The 17,574-nt window shown below is 47.8% G+C and overlaps 1 protein-coding gene across 5 annotated transcripts in view; it reads left to right on the top strand.

Annotated features, from left to right (window-relative positions):
* The window catches only part of UPF2 (UPF2 regulator of nonsense mediated mRNA decay), a 766,220-nt gene that overhangs the window by 278,385 nt on the left and 470,261 nt on the right, over positions 1 to 17,574 (top strand). For all 5 annotated transcript variants that reach the window (XM_069627785.1, XM_069627784.1, XM_069627788.1 and 2 more), the window contains exon 8: positions 4,291 to 4,376. In XM_069627785.1, the coding sequence (XP_069483886.1) occupies positions 4,291 to 4,376 (86 nt within the window). The remainder of the gene's footprint in view (positions 1 to 4,290; positions 4,377 to 17,574) is intronic.

The following is a 17,574-nucleotide window of genomic DNA, read 5'->3' as shown; positions in this document are numbered from 1 at the left end:
ATTACACTAATACCCAATTGCAGCCTACACATGCGACTGGTACAGCGATTTCTAGCTACCAGGTGGTCCCAGACACAAGGTTCCTGGGAGACAATATAATCATCCCTCCTGCACTCTGTCACTGAAATAGTGGCCGGTCCTCAACATCTCGAAAGGGATGCCACTAGTAGAACCGACTCACCAACTCACTACCATGACCAATGCCTCCTTGGCGGGTTAGGGAGCTCACCTAGGCAAACACCAGATCAAAGGCCTCTGGAATCCTGAAGAATCGACCCTGCACATAAATGTCCTGGCCCTGCAAGCTGTCCATTGGGCCCTAGAGTCTTTCCTTCCACTGATAAGAAGTGCAGATCCTCACAGCCTATACCACCATAATGTTTTACCTGCGCAAGCAAGGAGGAACAAGGGCAAACACCCCGTCTCAGGAAGCTCAAACCATTTGGCACAGGTCCATTCACAACATCGCTTTGCCAGCATTCCACCCTCCGGGGGATATACAACCAACAGGCAGACACCCTCAGCAAGGACTCTACGCAGTCCCAGGAATGGCACCTTCATGACAACCAAGTAAGATCTTCTCAGCGTGGGGCCAGCCTCCTCAGGACATCTACACTACAAGGTGCAACAAACAATTCAAAAGCAGGTTACCACTCCCCAGCTCACAGGGGGATGTGTTCTTATTCCCATAGAGCGGCATCTTCGCATATGCATTCCCTCCATTCCCGCTGATCAGGAAGACAATCCAGATGATCCGCAGATTCCATTGCAAGATAATCCTGGTGGCACCGTACTGGCCCAGACAAACCTGGTTCTCAGACCTCCTTCAGCTATCGGCGGACAGCCCAATCCATCTGGCATCCCATGCCAACCTCCTGTCCCAGAACAACAGTGCAATTCTGCATCACAATCCAGTCTCCCTCAAGCTGACAGCGTGGCCCCTGATCACGCCGAATTCGGCCACTGAGGCATCCCACAGGAATGCCAGCGCATACTAGTGTCAGCTAGGACACCTTCCACTAACAACTCCTACAACCAGAAGTGGAAAAGGTTCTGCGCATGGTGTTCGCAGCAGTCCAACCTTCAATCACTGGCCATACGACCACAACAGGTTCTTCCCCATCTACTGAAACTGGGAAGGTTTTGCATTCTCCTCCACACACCTGGCAGCAATCCCCAGGTTCATCAGAAAAAGTAAAACCCCCTCTTTGCAGTGACAGGCTGCTCAAGGACTTCCTAAAGGGTCTTTTTCACGTTTTTCCACTGAAGAAAAGAATTCCACTGGTGTGGAGCTTAAATCTGGTCCTAGCCGGCCTCATGAAACCTCCTTTTGAACCTCTCTCTTCGGTGCACATTAAGTTTGTAACCTGGAAAGGGGTGTTCCTGATCGCCATTACGTCCTCCAGACTAGTCTCTGAACTACAGGCCTTAATGGTGGACCCTCCATACCTCTGATTTGCGAAGGACAAAGTAATCCTCTCCACCAAACCTCACTTTATCCCAAAAGTGCCATCTGAATTCCACAAGAATGCAACTATCACCCTACCTACAATCTTTCAGAACGCCACCTCCCCAGTGGAGAAAGCATTGCACTCCCTGGATGTAAAAAGGGCGTTAAAATACTACCTGGAACGGACAAAAAACCTTTAAATCAGCGAGACAGCTCTTTATCGCTTTTGGGCCTTCGAACAAAGAGAACGCAGTCACAAAACAAGGGATTGCAAGTTGGATATCCTCTGCGATTTCCTTCTGCCACGCAAAGGCCAACAGGCCACCGCAGACTACAGCCAGGGCACATTGTACTAGTGCCACAGCGTCCTTGGCAGCTCTATGGTTGGTACTGCCCATCAAAGACATCAGCCTGGTGACAACATGGACAGTGCCTCACACATTCACTAAGCACTACTGCCTGCAGCAACAGCACGCGGAAGAGGTGCAAATTCCACAAGCAGTCCTTCAATTGCTGTTCAAGTAAGGTAAGCCCTGCAGCTTCTGGGGTTTTTGTAATGAAGTATGTACATTTCTGGAATGAGTGTAAAAATGTAAAGGTTTCTAATGTTTGCCTGTTTTTTTTCTCCTCCACACATGTATACTGCTATAAAATCTATTCACAGATTAGAAAATCTATTCACAGCCTGTGAATCCATGAAAGATCAATGCTGGACGAGGGAGTAGTTTCTTACCTGTAACTCAATTCCTCCAGCTTTGGTATCTTTCATGGATTCACATGCGCCCTCCAGGCAAACATCCTCTACAGGGGGTTGTCCTCCAGCTGGAGTGGTTAAAATCTGAGGAGAAGCTGCTAGGGCAGAGCTATACACTCGATGTTCTATTGCTGGGGACCAAAAGCACCCACAACATCGTCGATGGGACGCTCAAGGTGTTTGTTTTTCCATAGGAAAAGTCCTAAATTAAATTAACCGGGGATTCCCAGCCTGACGGGTAATATTCGCAGCATGTGAATCCATGAAAGATACAAAGCTGGAGAAATGGAGTTACAATCCCACCTTGGGTGTCAGTTCCTTTCAACCCACTTTGGAGGTCTGGTTTCTCTTACCCTGCCTAGGGGTTAGTGTTCTGTCACCCCTCCTTGGGGTCGCTGGGGTCTCGTACCCATCCTTTGGCTTTCTGGTTTCTCATCCTGCCATGGGGTTTGATTTTTCCCTCGGCCCACCCTAGGCTTTTGGCTTTCTTACCCCGGCCCTGGGTTTGGTTTCTCTCTGCCCGCCTTGGGCTTTCAGGTTTTGTACCCTGACCTGGGGTTTGGTTTTTCTTGACTTTGACTCTGCCTATTTCCTGGAGCCACTGCATACCTCTTTTCTGAGTCTCTCTGGAGACTCAGTTCAGCAATTGTGGCACTGCTTTTTCGTTGGTTCCCTTCTGGCATTGCATGTCGGGTGCAGCTTTCCCTGTTGTCCCTCAGGCTCTGCTTGGGGTTTGGGTACCAGCGTCGCGTTTCACCGATGTTGCACCTCATGCGGCGGCTGCTCTGCGTTATTAGTCGGGCCCGGGTGTTTCTTGCTCCAGCAGAGCTCTGCACGCTCTGCTGTGGTTCCCTTCACCATGCCTGGTGTATGCTCTGTGCGCTTCCTGACACACCTCCCAGGAGGCGGTCCTCTCTGGCTCTGCGGTCTCCTGTGCTCCATGTCTCCAATGAAGATTGTTTTCTCTCTCTCTGAAAGGGGGTGGGTCGAGCAAACGCTCCCTCATTCTACGTGAGTGCTATGAGCACAGAGGGTCAGAAACCACACCAACCACCCTAGCAGGAAGCTTTAAGTCATTAGACAAGTCCCATATAGCCAATAGGAGAATAGTGAGGATTACAGATATCTCTTTCAGGGGATCTCTGTCCTCGGGGATGCCACTGGGTGTCACTCCTAGTGGGATTGCGCTTGACAGGTACCCTAGGGGGTGTTATTAGTGAGCCCACCTCCCTAGTCCCAAAGTGGGTGACTCCCCCTTGGGCAGAGGGTACGAACTCCGTGGATTTGTCGCAGAACATATGCGTATGTGCATGTTTTGTGTGATAAATGCTTTATAGTTTTTTTATCTGCTTAGTGTGTAAAGGCCTAATGGTTATATTTATATACATCTGTGTGGAACTCTATCATTTGACTGTATCTGTATATGCTTGACTGTACTTGCACACCTCATTTAGCTCCTGAAGTCTGCCTCGCTGCTCATCTTGCGTTAACTTGATGGAGTTTGGCTACCCTGCCACATGCCACTTCCGCTTGGGGTATTGTGGCTCATGCCACACCTTTTCTCAATGCTGCTAGACTTCAGTTATTGTGCTTGCTTTGTGCATCATAGGGTTATGAATTCAGTCTTGTGGTGATTAACTCTGTATGTGCCAGACCTTATTGCAGTATATCGAGACTTGGCATAGATTTTTGCGCTCTTTTACTATTTTATACAATTGGTCTTTTACTTCTGAACTTTGACTGAAAAGTAATATTCCCAAATAAAGAAACCCTGATGGATAATGTATCGGCGGGGCAATTGTAGAATTGTGGCAATCTGGAATGCTGCAATGTATTGCAATGTAAAAACTACACTTCTCAGTGAAGAGTCCACACTTGAGGAAATAATGCAAAAATGTGTTCTGCTTAGTGACCATATTTGCATTATAAATGATCATATATATGTTGCATATTCGTGATAATAGTAATTGTTTTTGAAATGCTATATGTATTTTACCAAATCTATATTTTTGTGTTTGGATTTCAGTGGGACTTTGTATGAATTTATTTTCCTTGGGTTTTTTAAATGGCAACTTTATTTTTCTAGGCAGCAATGGATTTCTGCATGAACATGAATACAAAAGCCAATCGTAGGAAGTTGGTACGAGCCCTTTTCATAGTTCCGAGACAAAGGTAAGGGGTGTGTAAAGAATATGTGAGCCTTGAATGTCAGCCCATGTCCAGTAATCTCTTGAAAGGGCTTTTTGTTTTGCGCACTTCTCATGGATCTCGTTAAATGTTCTGAATTACTATGGTTTGATTGGCCATTTCAGTCAACAAGCCACACATGTCCCTTACTATTCCTCCCTGGCTTATAGCTCTTCGTCCTTGGCGGACACCTATGTGTAAAATTGAACCAACACTTGAAGGCAGTGGCATAGAAAATGCAAGCTTTTTGTTTGATGGATACCACCCATAATACACTGCTTTGTGGCTCTATTCTGGAGGTGAACTTTCAGTGCTAGCTACTCTGTGGCGCCGTGACCTGTGTGGCTTGTTAATGGAATTGGCCTATTATTTTACTTATGGTTTATGGTATGTAGTAAAGGGAGATGTTGCTGGAGCAAATACCACCTCATGGTAGGATTCCTATAATATTTCCTGTTTTTTTTTTTTTCAAAGGAAACTTAATTCCACACTTTGCCTATAATCAAATAGATTTACTGTTTTTCTTTCTGCACTGTAAAGGATGTAAGTGTGAGATCTTTAATTAGTTCTAATCCCTGAAACAGATAGGATTTTTAAAACTCAAGTATGTTTTCTAAATGTGTTGTCGATTTATCGTGCATCTCTCCTTTCCTACATGTGGGGTACAGATCCTATTGAAGGATAGCACTAAGGCATATGTGTGTGCACTAAATAAGGACATGCATATGCCTACAACAGTGCACTGAACCTCTCCTCCCAGTAGCAGTGCCCTTTGTCCCAATGGAATGGGTGCAAAGTGATTGCTCTGAGAGCAAACCCTCACAACACGCAGTTTTAACTTTTTATTTTATAGGTATCGTTATGTCTTTTTTAACTTGTTAATTTCATTACACTACCCATTTGTCTCCTTCATGCTTTTAATATTTTGATATAAGCATTGTTAGGAAAGATTTCTCTTTTTTCAACTTTTCCCTCCAAAGTTCTATGGAGCCCTATTCTTTTCGCTCTGTTTTTGAACTTGTTCTGACTTTCCGAAGGGAGATAAAGCCCTCACTTCCCTTGCCTTTTGATCATTGGTATGGGGAAACTGATCAGTCCTTAAGGCGATCAATACTGGGAAACTTTGTTTACCTTTTGAGTTCTTGTATTTTTTTAACATTTCACACAGCGCTGTACAGTGCAGTGGGGATGCTTTTGTATCACCCTAGCTTTTTACTCTTGGGATTTTTTGTTACTTTTATATGTGTCCAAGCTGGCGGCAGCAGATAATTTTGACCATTTATGCATTATTTTTAGTTTGCACATTCTCGTTTACCGCATATGGCTACTAAACATGACTAGTACCCTAAAATGACTGTGCCACAGGATTTTCGCTTGCTTCTTGGGCCATATTGTTGTTTGGCCTTTGTCTTGCCAGGTCAGGAGTGTGTGTGTGTGTTTTCGTGTCCTACTCGAAATTCTTGGTGCCGGAGAGTCTAGGTGTGGGGCTAATCTGGAACCTATAGTTGTCCTCGATTGGACAACTACTGGCTGTTTGAATGGTGCAGATCTTTACAATTGGTGGGCTTGGACCTGCTCCCAGCTCCAATTTTGGATAAGAAGAGGATCTCTGCAGCCGTTTCTTGAGATCATTGTTGGAGCCAAGAATCCCTCGAAGCGGAGCAGCCTGCTGAAGATCCGAAGACGCTTGAAGTGGCCCAGCATCCCTTCCAGTAGCCAGCCCAGTGAATCCCTGCTCCTCTGCCCGATATCCGAAAATCCTCAGCGCTTCAGCCCTTGGACTAGTGGGACCAGCTAGTCTCTACACCTTCTCAAGGATCCTGCCCTTCTGAGCCTTCAGAAGTGCCCCTGGACTGCCCAGCTCTCCCGTGGGCTACCTTGCCAGAAGTGTTGCTGTTGCGCGTTAAGAGTCGAACGGTGGTCGCCAGCTTGTGCCACAAGTGTCTTCTCCCCGAATGTCAGCGTCCCAGCAAAAAGGGATCCTGTCTTGGAGCAGCTGGAAAGGGTGTCTGTCACCTGTGTGCAGAGACCAACGCTGGAACTCTTATCTCCAACCTTTGAAATGTCCTGAGGAGGACTGCATTAGTGTTTTTTGCCTTTCTTCATCGACAGAGTTTGCATCTTGAATCCTTGAACCCGCACTTTCTGGGAACCTTGCACCGGAACCAACGGCGGAAGAATGAGCCCCTGGCGACAGTCGGACAACCCACAAAGTCATCTGGGAAAATCTGAGTCAGCCGGGTGAGTAATGCAGTGTATCTGTCCCCCCTGGCCTCCATAGGATAACATTGGGAGTAAGTCCCTTTATCTCCTATATTCCAAACGGGGGTAGAGTAACCTGAAATACAGCTGGGGTAGAAATTCAGATTGGATAAGCAGGAGCTACAAGCAGCTCCTGAGTATCCAGCAGTAAGCAGTCACCAGCAGCTACAGTGTGAAATGAGGAGCTAATACATAGTGTTAGGAAAAATGCAAACATATAATTTTATCCATTATGATGGCACCTTATGCTTTAAATGTCATATAGATTTGTCCTAATAATGATTTATAGATTGTCCCAAATGCAGAGTTAAATTCACATAGTTGTGTGTTTGACATCAGTTGATCTGCGGAGCCAAATGTAGCGCCTGGTAACTGTTGGTTTCAAGCTAACCAGCCTCTTCTAGGCTGTAAGCTGGAGCTAAATAGCTCCCAGCTCCTCTCAATTTCAAACCCTTTACGAGCACAGTAGCCTAGCAGACATTTTGAGAACATGCCATAAGCTGTGAAATAATCACAGGTCGGCACTGGCAGGCAGTGCATTCTGGCTAACGGCAACGTAACCAGTGTTTCATTTCCATATTGAGGATCCTTCGGGCATGTGAATGTACTGAAAGGCAATTACAGAAGAGCCGGTGTCATACGGTCGTCTTAAGTAGAACACCAGAAGAATGGTTCATTTTTATGCATTGTTGCCACACCACTGCTTTGCAATTGTTTCTGCTATTAACTATCAATTCCTTTTCTTCTGTGTGGTGGCTTGCTGTGCACAATCTTCAGTTTGAGACACTGCTTGCACACTCCTGAACGCATGTGAGTAGCAACATGGAAAGGCCAGTCTGTCTGCAGAGGCGTTAAGTCAACACACTCTTGAGACTGGAATAGTGATTTGCTTCAGCATTTTCACCTAGTTCTACTATCTGATGTTAAGGAAGGCCTCTGCATTCGGGGTCTGTGGGGTAGAGAGGGGCCATGGCATTGTCCGGCATTCATGGTTTCTTCTCAGGCCATAGCCTGGTTAGGTCATAACATTCAGGACATGAGGTTGTCTGGCATATTTCTTGCTGGGGTCGTGATATTGCCAGACCCTGATAGTCAGGGATGTCTCCTTGTTGAGCCTCCAGTGGACTCTGGAAAGAGTCCCCACACCTTGCCCCAAGCTCCTACTTGGAAGAGTTGCACTGGATAGGTCTTTTACAAAACTGAGCAGCCTAGAGTTTCGCCCCTGGACACTTCTGATGGCAGGCTTCTCTTGCCGGGGCCCTGTCTGGTTGTTCCCAGCAGTCCAAGGGTCTCAATAGAGTATTGCAAGAGGCTGGGCATCAACGGGCCATGGCTCTGGCAATGTTCGTCATCCTCAGCAGCAGTCGCCTGGGCCTTCAGCACATTGCTTCTCTTTGTCGGGTCTTGGCTGAAGCCGATGATCAGATGTAAGGCTGCAGGGTTCCCTCTTATCCCATATTAAGGCTCTGGCGGTCCCAGCCCAGCAAAGTCAAGGATCACTACTATTCAAAGTGACCATGGCTATCCAAAATGCCCAGCTACAGACATCCCCTGGCTGGGATGTGGAGTCGAACAATGTTAGTTTCATGTCTCGGGGTTACTCATAAAGGATACTCATGGAAGCCGCAGGTATTCTTCAGGTTACTTTATTCAGGTAGCATAGATCATCGGGTCTCATCAGGTACATTTAGGAGATGGGGAAGTATAGAGGGGAACCCACTGCCTCCCACCACCCAGGCTACATCTTCCAACTGCCCTGGATGGAATCGCGTTCACACACAGCATTCCATTCAGGACATCATTCCTTGCATTCACACCTCAGGCAACCATGATGCAGGAACCAAGAAGGAAAGTCAATCACAACAGACCAGCGTCTCATCCCCACCATATCCTGCCAGGAAACGCATACTTTCACTTTGTGCAGTAATCCAAGTTCTTACCTCATATGGACTATTCCCAACCTGAGAAGGCAAAGATAAAAGCGTGAACAAGATGCCCAAAGGAGCGGGTGAAAACGACATAGCACGGCCATTTCATTTTTAGTATCTGGTGCTCAAAATGGCATTATTTGGTTAAAAAAAAAAGAAACCGGCACCTGCTACAATGACAAAAACGGTTCAACAAATCTGCTATAACTAGCCCGTCCTGGACATATAAAAAAAAAGACTAATATGTTAGTAAAAAATCAGTAAAAGTACTATATACTAACCTTGCAGCACTTCACTATAGGAAGATGTGTGCTACAGTAAAACAATACACAAATCTTCCTTGCTGGACAGCCCCCCCACCCCCCCCCCCTGAACTGGTAACCATAAATGCTGACCAGTGCCACTAAAGGGGGCGAGCTCCGGGTTCCTTTCCCTCCCCCACCTCTATCGCCACTTGTGGCGTTCCCTACGGCTCTATCCTCTCGCTTTGGCTCTTTGGCCCCTCTTGCTCACCTGATCTCCACCATCTCCCCGCACTTCTGGTGTTATGCAGATGACACCCAACTCTTCTTCCAATTCCCTACTGCCTCTCTTGCTACTTCCTGTCATTCCTGATTGCCGTTCCGCTACCCTTACTTGATGAACCTCTACTCTCTGTCTCAATGCTAGTAATACTGAGAGCCTTCCTATCAGGACTCCTGTTCTGTCTTTCTTCCCTTCACTCTGGCCACCCTCTATGGGCTCTCCCCCCTCTCCTTCCTCTGAAGCCAGAAACCTTGGAGTCCTCTCATTCCTCACATCTTGGACCTTGCCAAGAAGGAACAAGGCCCATTTCCAGCTTCACCTCCTCACTGACATTCTCCCTTTCCTCACCTTTCCCCAGAAACTGTCTTCCGAGCTCTGGTTCTCTCCAGGATGGACTATTGCAACAGCCTCTTCCGTAACCTACCTTCCTCTTCTCTCTGCCCCTTCCAGCTAATGCAGAATAGGTTACAAAGGAGTGTGGGAGCCACTCTGAGAGCGAACATGGGTCGAATACCCTGTTCTGTGGAATTTCTTCCACTCGGGAGGGTCTACCCACGTTTTAGCCCGCTGCACTCTTCACAGAGGAGACCAGACTGATATTCAATGGATATTTCCTCTCTATGAAAAGTACAGTGAGCTAAAACGTGGTTGTAGACCCACCTGAGTGCGCACCTACCCATAGAACAGGTTATTTGGCTGTGTTCTTTCTCGGTAGAGTGGCCCCCAGGCCTTTTTTGTGTAATCCAGTATAGGGCTGCAAGACTTTTCCTTGGGCTCAAGCCCAGGGACTGTATCTCTCCAGCCCTAAAATCTCTCCACTGGCTCCCGGTGGCTGCAAGGATCAAATTTAAATCCTACTGCATCAAGGCTGTCTGGGGACCACGCTATCTGCAACTCGCGCTCACCAAATACTCTCCTTCCAGTACCCTCCGATCCTATGGCTCCAACTCTCTGCTTGTGAACCGCTTCTTTAAGCAGAGAGTGGGCAGCCATTCTCTTTCCTCAACTGGCTCCCTATTCTGGAACAGCCTGCTTCTTCGTCTTGAGCCAGATCTCCTTAAGGTCCACAAGCATCTCAAGACTTTCTTTTTCTCCTCCTCCTTTGCTCCTGTGGTAAACGCCCCAGTCGCTGAGATTGGCAGCCTGGACCCCTAAGAGTCCTTTTGGGCCCTGGCCTTCTGTCCAGTCGCCTACAGCATCCGCCTTCCCCTTGCACTTGCCTTTGGGCACACACTAGCCTGTGATATTTCTCAGGTCTGTATTTCTTGTATTGGTGGGTGACACCACTCTTACCAGGTGGTCACTGCCTCACACGTTGTTAACTTGCAACTGGAGCAGCAGAATAGGCTTTGCTCTTATTTTTCCTCTTTAGGTGGGTAGGTAATACCGTCTCATTGGAGCAGCAGAATAGGCTTTGCTCTTCTTTAGGTGGGGTAGGTAATACCGTCTCATTGTAGCAGCAGAATAGGCTTTGCTCTTATTTTTTTCCTTCAGCTCTGTGTGGGGAGGGGATTGATGGGAGGGGGAGGTTGTCTGAAAGTCTGCTTTGTAAAGATGTCCGTATAACTTTAATAAATGTGTGAAAAGTCTGTGGGTGTGGTTGCTGAAGTCAATAATAACATATTTTGGGACAATTGTATTTGAGTGTTGTGGATTCACCATGAAAAACTGGGTTAGCTGACTGCTAGGAACAAGGCTGGATCGGCCTCCAGATGTGCCCACTACTCCTCCTGGCTCCCCGATAGGAACAAGGCTGGATCAGCCTCCTGATATACCTGCTACTCCCCCTTGCTCCCCACTGACTGCTAGGAACAAAGCTGGATCCGCCTCCTGATATGCCTGCTACGCCCCCTTGCTCCCCGCTGCACCCGCCGACTGCTAGGAACAAGGCAAGGTCTTTGCCCTGAAGCTTGGCCTTGCCTCATTAAACACAGCTAATCCCTCCTTAACTAAATGCCTAGATAAGGGTCCGATCCCAACTTTCACCTTTAAACCTGTTACAAATGAACAGGCAGCAGCAGTCATTTCCTCCATGAATCCTACCACTTGTGCTGGTGACCCATGTCCATCCAATATCATTAAAATTGTTGGGTAGAAATTCTACTTGTACGTCCTGTACCCTTTCCTCCATCCTTGTGGGCGTCCCCCAACATGGGGACATTACCAGAACCTTTTGCAGTGAAAAATTGAGCCTCGCCTTTAAATTTAGTATAGTGCCTCGAGAGTGGGGTGCGACCTCGAGCGTGGGAATGCCCCCCTGACCCCCTCCCTCCCCGGCTCCTCACCACAGTCCCTTTTTCCGCACGGACGGTGTCAGACCTGGCCGCCAGCGCAGAGACTTTTTTAGCTTTCAACTTGCTCCCCGTTTTGGTTTTCAATCCCATTTAACTTCCCTTCCGTGCCTCGCCTCCCGCGACGCAAGTTAGCTGCAGGAGGCTTCACAAGATGTGCGTCATGCGACTGCTCGCTCCCGGCCTCGTACCCCCATGCACTGAGCCTTGGGGCACGACTGTTAGGGAGAATTCTCATTCCTGTGCTAATTCCCTTAAACCTTCTGCCAGCTCTTTCGCTGGACTTTAGGACTTTTTAATTTTAACCCTGGAGTGAGTGAGCCCTTTTTCTCACTCTTGTGTGTGTGTTTTGATCTGATTTGGATTATGTTTTCTTTGTTTTTGGAGTCTGAAAAATTCCATAGGCATCTACTTTTTGTATGGTGACACATAGCACCTTCAGTGCAGTGTCTTAGAGAAATCCTTTAGATTTCTCAAAAGGTTTAAATACCCTTTTCTTGTGTGAACTACTGTTCCCAAGAATAGTAAAGTGACATTGACTTTACTTACCTTTTCTCTTTGTAGGTCCAGCACACACTATCTTATGTGGAGTGCTGGGGGGTTACTTAGTAGCCCCTTTTCCTACTTACTCATGCAGACATTTGTATGTTACCCTCACTACTTTAAATGGCTGGTGGCAGTGGTTTAATGTTTCTACCATTGTGTTTTTGTACCGCAGGCTGAATCCTCAGCTGCAGTATAGCACCCATGGGTGACCATTTTGTCAAAATGGTTCAGGGCTTCTTTTTTTGACATTTTCTGTTTGTGAGGTCTTTCTTAGGTTTTAACCATGTTTGAGCCCTTCGTTCGTTTTGCCTTTTGGCGGGCTTCAGTACTGAAACCCCCCTCTGGCTCCAGTGCGTTTGGAAGGGCAGGAAGTGAGGGAGCTTCCCGAAACACCCATGTCCTTTGTCTTTAGGAATGCCTGAATGCACCCAGTCCTGATGGGCTGGCTGGCTGTCCTGCAAGGACAGCCACCCTGCTGCTTGAGTGACAACTAGGCTGTGCATGAATGGGAGAAACCTACTTAAAAGGCGAGGGTTTTGGGACTGAAGACTGATTCGACGACTGAGAAGAACAACCCGACGAAGAAACGGTAAACGAAGCTTGCTGCATCCTCTTGGACCTTTGAACTGCCCAGTGAAGCCCTGCTGCTGTGCTGAAACTCCTTTTTCTAATCGACAAGAGAAGCTCTGGAACAGAGGACTTCTGTTGGGTTAGTTGGACCAACTAACCACGGACATCGTTTACCACACTATTTGTATTTAGAAGTAAGGCTTGGCAAAAGGTTTATTAATATAGGCCCTTTTATTTTGACACAACACCACTAGGACTGCCTTATTATTATTTGATTGTTGTAGCTTGCTCCCATCTTTAGATTTATAATTAGATGGGTTTTTTTCAAACCCTTTTTGAAGTTCAATAAACTCCCTTGAACTGTGGTCACTTTCAAGACTTCCATTGCCCATTGGATGGTTCAGGCTATTTCAGAGGCATACAAGGCCATGGGCAAACCTGTTCCGGAGGTGATTCATGCCCATGTGGTCGTAACTAATACCACGGCCGTCGCGTTTCAGAGACATGCTTCTTGGGATGTCATCAGCAAGGTGGCTACTTGGGCCATCCCGTCTGTTCTCTTTAAGCACTACTCACTGGACACTAGCTCCATGTGCGATGCAGAGTTTGTTCAGGTGGTTCTGAAGAACCTTTTGCCTTCGTTCTAAATATGAAGCAAGTTACCATAGCTACTCCCCGTGTTCAGTGGAATCGCCCACAAGGATTGAGGAAAGGGGACGGAATGTATGAGTAATTAAAGTGGGTTAGGACGAAATGTCTGAATAGAATTTACCGACCTTACAAAAAGACCTAAAACACATACCACCAAATGTTCGAACTTTTTGCGGTATGTGTTTTGGTTGATCGGTAAATAAAAATAAAGAAACGCCAGGGGCTGCAGGGTGTCCCCCGCTCACTACACTGTACAGTATAGTGAGCAGGGGTTGCGTTGGACACCCCCGCAGCACACCCGACAGAAGAAGAAAAAAAAGGAAAAGGACCCTGCAGCGCCGGTTCCCGATCACGGAAGGGACACAGTGCAAAAGAAAGTTAAGTAGGGTGGTGGGGGTATGTTGTGGGTGGGGGTGTGTTGTGGCTGTGATGTGGGTGGGGGTGTATCTATGTACGGTTTTGTAATTGAAATGTTTGTATGGGAAATTTACGAACATTTGTGGTGCGTACATTTCCCATGCAAACATTTCCGCCGCAAACAAATCACGCAGATCCATTAAAGTTACTCACCGTAGTGACTAGAGTACTTCTACTCCATAGTCCCCTTTCCTCCATAAGTCCCACCTGCCTTCCCCCGCTAGTATGCCAAGGGCTAATATGTACTAAGAGTAGCCAGGTATCTACACGCCCTATGTGTTCAAAGGGGACTGAGGCACCATAGGGCGGGGCCTCGGAGAGGCGTTCCCAAGCCTGAGGCTGTGTCCCTGCACATTATACTAAATTTAAAGGGAAAGCTCAATTGTTCGCTGCCAAGGTTCCGATACGGTCCCAATGTTGGGGGATTCCCACAAGGATGGCGGAAAAGGTACTACGGACTATAGGAGTACTCTAGTTACTACAGTGAGTAACTTTAATTTTTGTTGTGCAATATTCTCCCCACTTGTCCCCAGCAGTTTTTTGGTCAGTTTTCCAGAGTGAGTGGGGACTTTTTTCACCACTCACTTAATCTTTTACTCGACCTCTGGGAACCTTTTTCGACCCTTTTGGTTGTATCTTTTAAGGCATCTGCCGTTTATTATTGAAGCATGCAGCACTTTCTGTGCAGTGTTGCTGGGAGCTCGTTGAGCTGCCCTTTTTATTTTCCTTGTAATCACTACTGTTTCTAAGGATTAAAGATACATTCTATCCCATCTATTTTATTTTGTGTACTCGGCACCCCCCACAAGGAATGCCGAGGGGACACAATATATCCCCTTTTCCACTTCTCCTGTAACTTTCTAGTTAGAGTGACAAGTTCCTCTGAGGGGCTGGTGGCAGTGGATATTTTCTACCAATTTTGAGTGAAATTGCACCTAGATTGCTGTCACAGCGCGGTAAGGGACACATGGGTCACCATTGTACGAAAATGGTGTCTGTCTTCTTTTTTAACCAACTATTGATGACTTGTCCTTTCTTGAGCCGCCTTCTGCCGTGCTTGGTGAAGGAGGTCCCACTCACTCTTTTGTCTTTGCTGGGCTCCGATTGGGAAGCCGCCCGTGGGAGCGCCAGCGTGTCTAGGAAGATAGAAAGCATGGAGTGCACCGAAACTCTGCAGGTCTTTGTCCTCCAGTGTGTCTGCTTGAATCCAGTTCTGACTGGGAGGCTGGCTATCCCAAAGCCCAAGTTTGAATGTGGCATGATTACTGATTGGCTGGGTTTGAACGAGAGTCGACACATGGAATGAAGAATCTGAGGATGAAGAATGTGTGCTCCCACCTCCAGCGGCCCCCAGTGACTTCTGAGTGACCGCTGCTCCAAACTCCTCCTCCTCCTCTGATCGGCAGGGATGATCCAGACCGGACGACTTCCCCGACTGGACTGGTGGACCTAACCAGTCTCAAGACAACCTGCATTCTTAGCCGTGTTTCAAATAGCTGGGACTGTCCTGGGCTGCAATTCCCCAATACCTGGACCAATTTGCTGTGCATGTTCTCCTGAAGCCCAGTTTCGGCTGGAACTTTGTCGGCATCCTCTGCTGGGCCTGCAGTGACTTTCCCACTCCTGAAAGTCTTCACAACCGAGTCGGAGACTGAGAAATCGAGAGAAGTCTGCCGTGTGACAACCATCGCTGAACCCAAGCCTGTGTCGAGTACCAACAAGCCAGTATCATGACGATCGTCTGCTGGGCATCCCACTGCAAGAAGTTGACAGTCTGCTCCTGACAGATGTTCCTTCTTCAGCCCCTAGGCCAAGAATCCGAACATGGGCTGCTGTCTCCTCACCTGGGGACCAGTCAGTGACAGTCTAATTTGCTCATGAAAAGGTACTGTCCTGCCCCTAGGCACTCACCTGGGTGCTTGCTGTGTGAAACCAAACTCTGCCTATTTTTCTGAGACACATTGGGCTGGACAACCCAACTGTGTTCTCCCAGGCGGTCCTTTAGGTTCCAATCCTTCAGGGGGTCTACCTAACCTCACAGAAGCATCTTTTAATTAAACATTTTACTTTCAACGTTGAAGATTCCTTCTAATTTGGCAACTTTGGCAGCGTCTGCCTTACTTTGTTCTGCTGCCCATGTGCCCTGGTCACGCAACTCTCATCCCCAGACAGGGCTGGACTTTATAAAGCAAGTCTGTAACACTATCCCTAACATGATGTGTAATGTACCCAGAAATCTGCATGCATCAGTGTCCCTTGCATTGTTTTTTTCCACCCAGCTAGCTGGTCGCCTTATGTGGAGCTCTCACCTAAATTGCAAATTTGTTAAAATCCCGACCTTTGGTCATTTATATAATATTCGTCCCCTCTTCAAAGTTTACTGAACCGCCACTGAAGACAGAAACAGACTTTCACGGCTGGTGTACTGGTCGACGCTGTCGACCGTGTGGCCGGGCCTACACAGTAGGGAGAGTGGGATCTGGGGGTTACCTTTCTTTATAAGAATGTCTTTCAAGCACCCTTGGTGCAATAAGTGTCTCCCTCTCAATCACGTTGAGGTGTCCTGTCTGCCCTGTAAGCTCCTACATCCGAAGACCATAAAGGAGCATTGTGTGAAACGGTGGGCGGCCTATGCGATGTCGCAGGCAGAGGGTAGCTCCCTCGCCTCTTCAGCCGCCAAATTTGATGAGGCCCATAGCGACGACAATGGCTCCGACACTGATGCCATTGACCTTACGACGGAGCAGACTCGCTCCAAGACGTCTGTCCCCGGCCCTGATAGCCATGACGCAATTCCTGCTATGGGGAAGATGCATCCCGGCGACGAGGACACACCCACTTCACATGGGAGTAAATGCACAACCTCTGTTACCTCCGCGGCCTCTCAGTCGAAGCGGTCCAATGCGCCGATGGGTGCATCAGGTTCCTCGACGACACCAGCCGATTCGTAGGATCGGCAGTTTTCCCTGCAACCGCGCCAGCGGCATGCTTCCGGGCACTCTGTAAGGATGCCAGCACCAAATCCCTCAAGGCTGTCGACGCTCCTTCGAAGAGCGCGCTGACGCTGAAAAAAAAAACTCTGGTTGCACCGAAAGTTTCTACGCAGCTGCCCTCCCAGCCTTAACACCTCCCTGTTGCGCCGAGCATCAGCAAAAGCCTTGCAAAGATTGTCTTGGCGGCTAGTAAACACAAAGATACGTTGAAAGACCTATCCGGACGCCCGGAAGTGCGGGATAGGCCCAAGAATACGTCGAAGGAGATGCCAGAAGACCCGAAAGAGTCCCCAGTCTTTGTCTAAGACTCTCAGTGAAAAATCTCGATGTTCTAGGCTGCAGGATCCTCTAGAGGAACCCTTCCCACTCCTTTAGACACCTCTGGGTCATCTACATGGACTAGGGAGACATTTTTGGGTTGTATAAACAGGCTAGAAAGATTATCACTCCAAAAAGGCCTTGTGAGGAGATCCCTTATGATGCAGCTACAATAACTAAATACCAGAGGATCTCAGACCCTCTCAATAAGGAGATCTTCAGCCTATGAGATCCAGAAGAGGTTCCTCTTGACCCTTATGCACAGGGGGGTGATCCCTTCAACGATCCTCATGATCACACCCCGGATTGGGGAGATGACCAGCAAGTTGATGAGAACCCTCCTTGGCTATCCCTTACTCCTACCCCGACCCAGATGCCATTTGCCTTGACCCTCCCTCATCTCCTCCTCTGTGTCGGGCCTCTCCTGTGGACGACCAAATTGCGTTTAACGCCCTTCTTCGGAAGACGGCTGAGCACTTCCATATAGCCACACAGGAGGCAGTGGTAGACTTGGATTTTGTGGAGGACATTTTAAAATAAAAACCTCCGGCTAGCCAAGCTATTCCCCTACCTAATTCCATCAAGAGGCTCATCGCCCTCTCCTTATCGACACCCTCTCAAACCAGAGCTGTTAATCCTAGGGTAGAAAATTTTTTCGACCCTCCCCAACTGATCCCCTGTA

The sequence above is a fragment of the Ambystoma mexicanum genome, chromosome 12, assembly GCF_040938575.1.
Source record: "Ambystoma mexicanum isolate Mex_15411 chromosome 12, UKY_AmexF1_1, whole genome shotgun sequence".
NCBI classification, from domain to species: Eukaryota; Metazoa; Chordata; class Amphibia; order Caudata; family Ambystomatidae; genus Ambystoma; species Ambystoma mexicanum.
Note: the sequence above shows the minus strand (reverse complement) of the source record. Positions and strands in the feature narration are given on the sequence as shown.